The sequence below is a fragment of the Euprymna scolopes genome, chromosome 9, assembly GCF_053919585.1.
Source record: "Euprymna scolopes isolate OS-2025 chromosome 9, ASM5391958v1, whole genome shotgun sequence".
Taxonomy (NCBI): domain Eukaryota; kingdom Metazoa; phylum Mollusca; class Cephalopoda; order Sepiida; family Sepiolidae; genus Euprymna; species Euprymna scolopes.
This window is the reverse complement of record NC_136490.1, coordinates 40807348-40818392: the sequence shown is the minus strand read 5'-3', so window position 1 is coordinate 40818392 and position 11045 is coordinate 40807348. Positions and strand designations below refer to the sequence as shown.

Below are 11045 nucleotides of genomic sequence, written 5' to 3'. Positions count from 1 at the left end.
CATGAGGTCAAAGAAAGTCAATGGACGTGTAAATAGCGAGGATGAGAATGGGCCAGTTGTGACCAACATGTGGTTGGAGGAAGGAGAAATGAGAACCTGGTAAATTAACATTTGGCAGCGAGAAACATTTTTAAGCGGTGCCGAAAGTAACGGAAATAAAAACGTTTTGTAAAAAAAGAGAAGGTGCCAACCTGGATTTAGTTTATTTATTTTATATTGTGGCACCATTGTTATATCGTTACACCATTGTTATATCGTTGTCACAAGGTATTGTATCTCAATACCCAATTAGATCGATCTTTTAAAATATGTTGTTCCTATTTACAATGCCTCCTCACGGGATAGAGTTAGACACCAGGGCCATTTTTTAACGTGGAGAAAAGGAACAAAAATTTTTAATTGTCTCAGTCGTGAAAGATTTCTCCTCCACTGAGAGAGAACAAGAAATTGAAGTGCAGCATCTGAAGAACAGATACTACACTTTGATCTTGGCCTGATATGTTGTTTTAAGCCAAAACAATAGTACTTACTTGTCATATCGAAAATGGTAATATCCAAAATTGCGAACATTCATTGAGTAGAAAATTATTTATAGTTAAAAGTAATTTTTACGAAAAATTGTGGAAAATGGCATTTTCCCTAGATGTGAACACCTTCAAGATTGCGAATATAGGAGACATATTTATTTCCTTTTTCGACGCTTTAATGGCTGACTTTTTTGTTCTTGTTTTGTTTTTTGTTTTGTTTTGGGGTTTTTTTTTTTGTCGATAGCGATGGACTTTTTTGCTAAAAACACGATAGCAGTTGTTCTACTCGATGAATTTTCGTAATTTTTGGATATGTTAATATTTTCGACATGACAAGTAAGTACTGTTGATTTTGCTTAAAACAACATATTTAAAAACTCGATATGTCGATTCGGCACTTGTACAGTTTAATCAAGGCATTAAAAAATGAAAATATCGAAAAAATAACGTTATATTGTACGTATTCGGTTTGAACTGAAGATCTTCGAAAAAAATTTCACATAATTTGATCGAGTAGTTTTTTTTGTTTTGTTTTTGTTTTTTTTTGTTTACAGCGGAAAAACACGTTTTTATGAGAGCGCGTTGAAGGCAGACATCTTGGAATTTTTCTTAATTTTTGTTTGGGGTTTAGAACACGCCACGAGAGATAACTCCAGTTAAAGCGCCGATACTCCCTCCCCATCTTCAATACTAGCTTTTCTTCCTAAAAATCGAACCTTTTGCTCGGTATCATAACAAATTGTTTTTTTCGCTGTAAAACAAAAACTAGTTTAAGTGAAATTTTTTTTTTGGAGAACTTCATTCCGTAACGGATACGTACAATTTAAACTTTTTTCGATACTTTCATTTTTTAATGTCTTGATTAAACTGTTGATTCTATCTTAATAAGCATCGTCTACACTCCCATCGTGGACGGGGGAGGAAATAAATGCAAGACCCTCTTACGCAAACACTGCACGATGTCAGAATGTGCCTACTGACGAGGATAACTCTCCCTCTACCCCGCCTATGAAATAAGACGGAGGGTGAAGCGCCAAGGTGGTCAGATCTAAACTTGCACATATTTTATTATTACATACGTAGGTGAGAAAAGCCAATTAAAATAAAATGGAAAGATTTCGCCTGAACTAGAAGAACAAAAAAACGCGCATTTTGTACAATGTGTTACTGTTGTACTGTTCTCCGGCTTGAGGTTAAAGTTCTAAGTAAACTTAAGAAAAGTTTAGTAAAAACTTTAAATATTAAACATAATTAAAATTGAAATATAATTTGATTTTTTCTTAATAATGTTATATCTTTTATAGCTTTTTAAACACTAAAAAGAAAACCTGATCAATAAAACAACGTGCGCGAAAAATACGAAACTAAGGGACGGATATCGCTTGAAGTTCTGCTGTGTTCTTTCGTCGTCTCTCACCCGTTAAAAAGCCGAAAATGGCGTCAGTCCGGAGGTTTACTTGTGGGCCAATGTTAAGATTTACCATTCTACCTCGTCGGATATATTACAGGATGGACAAAACGTACGGAACGTTTTGCGGTAAACATTGCAATCTTCAAATTTGTCCTGCGTGTTTATCCAGGCAGAACAATAAGGTGAGAGAATAAAAAATACATACACGACCATGTAACCCCGAAACGGTTAAAGGTGTGCCCTTTTCTCCTTAAAAAAATTGATTTAAAAAAAAATACTTTTGTAATTCCTCCTATTCTAGTCTAGATCTGCTGTTAAAATTTACTCTGATTATGTAATTTAGCGATTAGTTAACAAAACAACAAAAAAAACAAACTCGGAAGTTTACGCATGCATGAAAAAGAATTGGTCAAAGATGTTACCCTTCGCACCTAAGCTGTCACAGGAAAAATAAAAAAATATTTGATTCATTTTTCTTGTCAACACTTTGGGAATATTTGGAAAATCCTTAAAGTAATACATTTTAGAATCGTAGAGTTGAGGGTACTTTATTATTACAAATATAACGTAAAATGAGTACTCAGGACCACACAGTGTATCAGAACGAGTAACCATTTTTTTTTCTATATTTCTAAAATTGCATTTTTTTTTCATTTTTTTATTACAAAAAAAAAAAATCGTTACTCGTACAGAGCCTGATGTGACCCAGGTAGGTTTTTAATGTGAGAAATTATCACCCCCACCCACTTGGGGGGGGGGTAGACTAGGACAAATAGAAATTGCCCCGATCGAGAAGGATTACCTCATCTTTTGTCTACATTTCACTTGTTGATGGCTCAGTTTCTGTTGTCAAGGACAACAATGACCTTCTCGCGTCTCACATTTTTTGCACTAGTATTTTTGCTTATATCAGTTTCAGTCACATTTACATTACGACATAGTCGCCATAATTAAAAGATTCTTTAATTACGTTCAATTGTATCATAGAGACCATTGCAATACCTCTCCTATATTGCCTACAATTTGAAATTGATAGTTGGTCTTTTTTTTTTTTTTTGTATTTTTAACTATAGAGTTACCGCTTATCAAGGCTAGGAAGCCACTCAAGGATAAGAATTAGTGGGTGTCCGGTTAGACAAAACCCTGATTATCGATTATGGTGTGAATTGGATAGGAATTAATTTATTTTAAAGGACGGCTCGCCCAGAACTTGCTTAGATTGAACTTGAAAATGGCCAAGTTAGCTAGAAAGCAGCTCCGTGGTATTGTGTTCCAAGTTCCACTGTTCCACAGACGAGCAGTTTTGGAGAAAGGAGCTTTGCTCATGAAATTTTCGTTTAACCGTAGGCAGAGAGAGAGAGAGAGAGAGAGAGACGGGGATGGTGCTAAGAGTGGTTGTAGCTAATTGAGTGTTTACTGTGATTAATTAACTTACGGGCGGGAGGCATAGAGTGAAGTCTGAAGCTCAGTCAAGCAAGCTCAAGCTACTGCCGTGAAAATAACGATATTGAATTTGGTACTTTATTCACTTATGTCACCGTGCTGAAATAATAACGTTATTATTTAAAAAGCCATTCTTAACATGGGAAGGGGAAGGTGTTTTGTAACCATTCTGTACTTTAACCTTACAATTTAATAAAAACAGATATCATGGGTGGGTATTTTGATTTCTTTTTGAATTTTGAGCCATTACCGAAACTTAAAAAATGTAAGAGTCTTGTTTTTGTAACTATTCTGTACTTTCACCTAACAATTTAATAATAAAAAAGGTATTAAAACCACCACAATCGCCTAAAATAGAATTCACCTATATAAAATACATATATATATATATAGCAGTGCCAGTGCACGTTGCACGTCACATAAACACGATTGATTTAGAAAACAAAAATTGGTTAACTTATTCTAATATATCCACAGATATTTGAAAAAGTAGTAAAAAAAATCAAATCTATAACAAATAAATGTTACCAAAGGCAAGATAAGTTATTCTTCTACCTAACTAGATAGGCTTTTAATGTTTTATTACCTAATGTGAAATGTTTATTCGGCACGAAAAACAACTAATGTCAACCCGTGCACGAGCACAAGGAAAAATAGCCGCGATATATTTGTTACGCGGCTATTAAAACTTGAATTTAACTTGAAAATACTATTATAGAAATAGCACGATAACATAAGTGCATAAGCACCTGTGAAGGTAGTTTGGTAACTGAATTGTGACCTCTACATTTTTAATTACTGTAATTCGTTTAATTCGCGAATCACTAGTTTTTACTTCTGGTAATAAAAAAGAAACTTAATAAACAGTGTAAGATTAAAAAAGTACAAAGTTTTAATGTGTTTATTTATTTTTTTTTTTTCATAAGTTGGTACAATTAGTTTTCTTTCGTAAAAAATATTTACATTTTCAAAAGATATCGTAATCGTCCTAGAAAGATTGAACTATAAACAGTGCACGTGTTGTGGAGGCGAGGTCAAATTCTACACTGAAATGACCTCTAGCTTTTTATTTCATTTCTGTTTTTTTTTGTTTTTTTTTTTTTTTTTTTGTTAACGTTTAAAACCTACATTGTTATCATACATTATTACTATTGCAGAGGAAGCGCGTATTTTACTTCTATTATTGTCATTGCAGCTCTTTTTTTTTATTACTTGTTTGCTTTTTCCTTGATGTTAATTTTTCGTATATAACTTCCGGTAAAATTTTATCCTTTGCCCCCACGCTGTCAAAATAAAAATTAGTTTATTTATTTATTTATTTGTCATTTTACTCCAATCGAAGTTCTCAAAATAAGCCCCCCCCCCTTCCTGGGGCTAACACTCGATCTTTATTTGAGATGCATAGATATTCGAATCCCAGTTCCTATTTACAATGCCCCCCCCCCACGGGACAGAGTTAAGACATCAGGGTCGTTTTTTAACGTGGAGAAAAAGAACAAAAATAAAAATTCTCAGTCGTGAAGGATTTCTCAACCACTGACAAAGAACAAGAAATTTATATGTAACATTAGGTGTGTCAGAAATTTCGTGAAAAATATTGAATAATTCCACCCCGTCTTTCCAAGCTTGTAACTCCTCGAAAAATATAATTCAAGCCCTATTTTTTTTCCCAATTAAAGGAGCAAGGACCAAAGGTTTCATTAAAAAAAAAAACAAAAAAAGTTTTAAACTTCGGACTTTACAGGTAAATTTCTAAAAAAAACACTACTTTTTTTGTTTTAAATTTAAATATAATTTGATCCTTTATCTTCAATTTGTGATATATAAAACTTTGATGAGTAAATTAATTATTTACTTTTTAATAGACACTTGAAAATGGAGGGGGGGGGCGTGAATTAAAAAAAAAAACGTTTGTCTAAAATATTATATTCCGTTTATTGGAAAGAGCATAAAATTTTACATTGACCCTGAAAATATCGTAAAAATTGAATCAATTGAAAAATTTTGATAGATTTTTTAAATTTAAAATTTGAAAAATACTGAGCTCGTAAAATTCAATTAATTTCATTACTGTTTTTTAAAAAATAAAAAAAATATTTCTATTACTTTTAAAACAACTTTAATAGTTTATTTTGGAAGTATAATCCATAAAGAAAATAAACAACCCACTTTTAAAAGAAATTACGAGTTTTTTATATTTTATTCGCAGTTTCGTGTTAGCAGTGTCAAGAATTCCTACAAAAATTCTGATACTACACTTTGATCTTGGCTCAATCTCTATATGAGATACATAGATATTAGAATAGCTGAGTTAAAAAAGTTGAGAACAACTTCCCTCTCTCCATTTGATCATTTAAATATGTTGTAGGATATCTTTCTTGTAGTCTCTTAGTTTTACTGGATTCCAGGACAAGAATTCATCTAGTCTGATGGAGTATCCACCTGAGTGTTGTTACTGTAGGCAACATCATTTGAAAAAGGGGCACTATTTCTTGTAAAAGCCATAACGATGAGGTCTTATTTAAACCACAAATACTATGTGATTTTGAATATTTACTCAGGGTTTACTTGTAGAGAAAAGTATTCTCATACCAAGTTGTCCAGACAAACTCTTGTACAGAGAGACCTTAGATCAAGGATTGGCAACCTGCGGGGCGAATCTGGTCAGCGAAGGCATTTTGACCGGCCCGTCAGCCTGATTACCTACCAATTTACTCTATTTTTAACATTAGAGACGAGGCTTGTAAATTCAACAAAAAGCCTTCTGTTATTTTCCTCTGATCCACCCAGCAGAATTTGAATACTTTGACAGCAAAAACGCGATCAAAACCCAGTTACCTTCATTTCTTTTTTTTTTTTTTTTTTTTTTTTTTTTTTTTTACAAAGGCATCACCACATTATCAAGGCCCAGAGGCCACTCAAGGATAAGGGTTAAAGAGTGTACAGTAGAAGTTGGTCAATATAGTAATCATTAGTAATGAAAATTTGGTAAATTTAATAACTTATATGGAACGGCTCATCAAGAACTTATTTACCTTAGACTTGAACACAACCATATTGTAGTCAGCCGGAAAGCAGGAAAACGGAAGACAATTCCACAGGCGTGCAGTTCTAAGAAAGAAGCTTTGTTCATGGAATCTATGTTTAGGTTTAGGCACAGATAAAGAGTGGGGGAAATTATTGATAGTGTTTACAGCTAGACGAGTGTTTCTTGTGAAAGTTTGGCGAGGGGGGACCATAGATTGAAGCTCAGTTGAACACTTTCCATGAAAATAACGATACATCAGAGACAAACTCGCAACATCTCTTCTGTGAGATAGAGGTTGTAAGGAGGAGAAAAGGACATCTCCTACGAGGCTACGAAGTCTATTTTGAACTCTATCAAGGCAGGACAAGTCCTTTCTAGCAGCTCCTGCCCAGATGTGGCAACAGTATTCCATCCTTGGACGTACCTGGCTCTTATATAGATAGAGAATAGCATCAGCAGTGAGATATCTACTGGATCGATAGAAAGATCCCACCATTTTTCCAGCGGCCTTGGCAACAACGCAAACTGAGAGCCAGTTTAATTGACCAACCGGCAACAGACATTTCTGTAAGAAATTTCTTTCTCACGTTTCTCAGTTTCCTCCCTGCAGTATCAAATGAATTCCACAAGCAAAAGCCATACCTTCAAACTCAATTCATTCACAATTAACAGCAATGAAAGTTCTTTGGTTCTGGTATAGTCTCTTTGCAAAACGGTGGCCCGATTTGCTTCCATATGCATGGAGTCTTTAGTATGAATTCCTATTGTCAGAATATTAGTTTGTCGTTCCTTTGGAAGGAACCATGAATGTTCATGGTAAATGTGCCGGGAATGATGGCGCCTATAATTAGGCATAATGTGAACCCCTCGGGACTCAAGATGAAATGAGATGAGATCCAATATTTGGAAAATAAACATGCAGAACAGTTCTTGAATGTCATCCTTGATTTGGACAGATTCAGCAATATAAGTTGTCTCTGCTTGTAATAATGTGTCTTTCGTTCACCAACAGTTTGGTGTTCATGAAGGAATTGCCTTGGCTCTCTCCTATGACAGCCGTTGTTTGAGTCTATCCCATTGCCGAATTTCTGTTAGACTGAAAAATAATAGCATGATACAAAACGGGCGCCAAGCAATTTACTTGACTCATTCGAAATTAACCAATCCACAGACCGGCTACTAGAACTGTGTGGCCAGCCTAAACAAGAAAGATGGCGGTTGTATATGGAATTTCTCACACTTCAAAGGACAATGTTGTCTCGGTCATCTTTCAATTTCACGCCTCATGAATGTGTTGATGTTACTGCATGTGCACGTGCGTAAGTGTATATGCTTGCAACTATTTGTACTATGTATGTGTGTGTGTGTGTGTGTGTGTGGTACACTTTTCAATAACACTTTCAAACATACATATCATAATTTCATCTATTTGACTTCGGTTGATTTGTTTTTTGTTTTTTCACTTTTTGACCTATTGACGTTTACTTGATGAAAACTCATTTTTGTTGGGTGGCCTTTTTTTTTTTTTTTTTTTTTTTTTTAATTTTTAGATATTTATTTGTTTTGTTTTTTATGATTACTCAAAGTTTATTTTAATTATGGTTTTAAACATTTGGTCTGCATTCCTTATTTTTTCATTAATGGCCTTTGTCTGACCTGCGACCCGTAACACTATCCGGCCCACGGAGTCAAATGAGTTATCGATCTCTACCTTAGACACTCGAGAACGGTGTCTAGTAGACATTCAAATTTCCACATGTCAGTTCCCTGGAAATTTCCTCACCCCCGCCCCACCTTTATTTTTATTTTGACCTTGAGTAATAAAGATCAAAGTCATTAAAATAATCACTTAAGTATAACTTATTTTTATATAAGATAAATATTTATTTTCTAAATTCTTTTCGATCAAATCCTATTTCGGTCATGTAAATTATTTAATGAAGTATGTTGACATTAATCCCAAGTAACTTATTTTTGCTTAAACTGTTTTAGTAACACAATGAAAATTAGACTGAAAAATATAGTCGTCATCTTTATAAACCAGTCAAAAAATATTTTCTAGATGAGACAATGAACCATTTTATTTCTCTTTTTTTTTTGTTTTTTAAGTGTGAATACAAAAAGCAGGTAAATATATTATTTTATCATTTTTTACAATTTTCAACAAAATGTGAAAATTTAAAAGATGTGGCACAAGGCCAAAATGGATATATACAGGAAGGAATCCTATATATAATCATTCGCCTGGTCTATTTCCTTAACTTGTTTCAATCACCCAAATATCACATTCATTCAATTGGCTAAACTTTAAAAAATATACACACAAATATTTACAAAATATCAACAAGATGTAAGTAGACTATGATGTGGAGTAGGAAGAGAGAGGCCTTAAATCACTTAAACATACAACGGCAATGATTACACATCGACCTACAAAATCAAACTGCATAAACGCGTTTGTACACATGTCAGCTGTGCATATACTACCCTGAATAAAAACAATATATTGGGCCAATCAAAACTTTCTTAAATTATTTGAAATGGTCTTTCTGTGAGCTACCTAAACCCTTTAAAAGCCAGATTTTTCTATTTTTCTTCAATAAACCAGTTGACTCGAGTTTACAGATTGATGTTGCCAGGCGCCCATCTCTGCAACATCTTTCTCCATTCACATGCACACAAACATTAACGAACACGCACACACACACACACAACTTATGCTCTCATTATCGTCTGCAAAGTATATAAACTTTATCCATTGAAATATTTTACTAATACAATAACAAAAGAACACTGACTCTTATGAACAACTTTCAATTAATTATAATTTATTTAATTGAGCAGAGAAGTTTTGAGTTTGATTTTCCTGACCCCTGAAACTCCCGGCTCTTAATAAATCTATCCAGATTTCTTTCTTCTATTGTCTCAGCTATTAATGAACCCCCTTGTTTTTACAAGAACTCTAAAAATATTGATGAACATTCTGTTTTTCTATTGCTGTAAACCTTCCATTTTAAACATATATGAATTATCTCTTTTGTGAATATATGCATTCTTAACTTATTTTGTTAAGTTTGCCATATGACAATGTCTCTTGTTTTTCTCACATTTGATTATAAAACCTGCAAATCTTTTTCACTGAAAATATTTCTCTGAATCCAGCTCATCCCCAAAATACTTCTCTCCTTACAAAATATCCTAAAGTATAACCACAAAACTAAAACCCTAAAAAACTAATGACCGCCTCCTAAAAACTGGTAACCTTCATCCCCAAAATACCTGTGAAAGAAATCCCATAAATATTAATAAAAATATTAAAAATAAATGAACCATTTATTACTGGTAGGTAGAACATTACATTTTCTCATGATTGGTGATATTTATTGGGTGTGTTTTTATCAGTAATGTTTAATTTTAGATTATCCAGAAACCTCATGCAATGCTTATGACAGGTATTTTTTTTTTTCGTTCTAACTGAACAATTCGTATGCAGTTTCATTTCAATTAAAAACGTTTTAAAATGTTAAAACAGTAAACACACACACACACACACACACACACACAAAAAAAAAAAATTATCTAGGTAGGTAGGAAAAGTAATTTATCTTACTTTTTGTAACATTAATTCGTTGTATATTTGTTTTTCACCTTTTTGTTTTGTATTGGTGCTTGTTCAGAATCACCCCTCCCCTCCCACACACACACATACACTAAAAACAAATAAAAAAAAACTCTAATGCTACCCATACTGGTAAGAAAAAGAAAATATCGTACACCGGAAATCATGTAAATTGATCACGTAGTTTATTTTTAAAATCAAATTTTATTGTTAAACTATGAGCAATGATATTGCAACACCTTCTTTCAAACAATCTGAAGGAACAAGGAAGATAACTCAAGATTTTAGAAAGCCATTCTTAACATGGGGAGAGAGGGTCATTAGAAAAACATAATTCGCTTAAAAATGATTTTTATAAAAATACTAACTTGGGTGCCTGGCATTGCCTGGGTTTTTGTAGGTGTGTATTGAGCAAAAAAAAAAAAGTGGGAGCAGACAGGCAGGCAGGCTCAAAATCGTGACGCAAAACAGAAAGTGAAAGAAAATCTGACGTCTTACCGCTACTCCATGACGTAACCGGAAGTTCGGAACATTAAAATTAGGCAAGGTCAATCCAACCGATACGATGACTTGCAAAAATGGCTCGCAAAAAATCGACCCCTCCTTGTAGAAAACTGCCCAGTTGAAGGTGAAGGAATTAATGTTTTGGGCCAATTTTTCAATATGTCGTTCAAGACAATACCGATCTTGTGAAAATCCGTCGCCTATGTCGAAAGTTTTAGGCAGACATACATACATACATGCATTTAAACAGACAGATGAGATTTATATTATAGACTAGCGGGGGGGAGGTTATCCGGTGTTGCCTGGGTGTTTGGAGGTGTGTGTGTGTTAAAAAACAAATGTTGGCCAGGTGTTTGGAGATGTAAAAGAAAAAAAAAAGTTGTAGTAGGAAGGTAGGATTGAACCCCGAAGCCTTGACGCGAAGGTGGAAATGAAAGGAAAAAAAAGCCAGTCACCTAACCATCTCGGCCACGAAGGAAGAGGAATTGATAAACGTATTAAGTTAAGCTTTAT

The 11045-nt window shown here is 33.8% G+C and overlaps 1 protein-coding gene across 3 annotated transcripts in view; it reads left to right on the top strand.

The window, feature by feature from the left end:
- The first annotated feature begins 1872 nt into the window (after positions 1 to 1872).
- LOC145284520 (all trans-polyprenyl-diphosphate synthase PDSS1-like) overlaps positions 1873 to 11045 on the top strand; it is a 55157-nt gene continuing 45984 nt past the window's right edge. The window contains exon 1 of one of the 3 annotated variants that reach the window (XM_080133406.1): positions 1873 to 2120. In XM_080133406.1, the coding sequence (XP_079989532.1) occupies positions 1962 to 2120 (159 nt within the window). In that variant the 5' untranslated portion in view covers positions 1873 to 1961. Of the gene's footprint in view, positions 2121 to 7701; positions 7729 to 11045 lie in introns of those variants that run through there. The other 2 variants (XM_080133407.1, XM_080133408.1) reach the window with 2 other exon arrangements.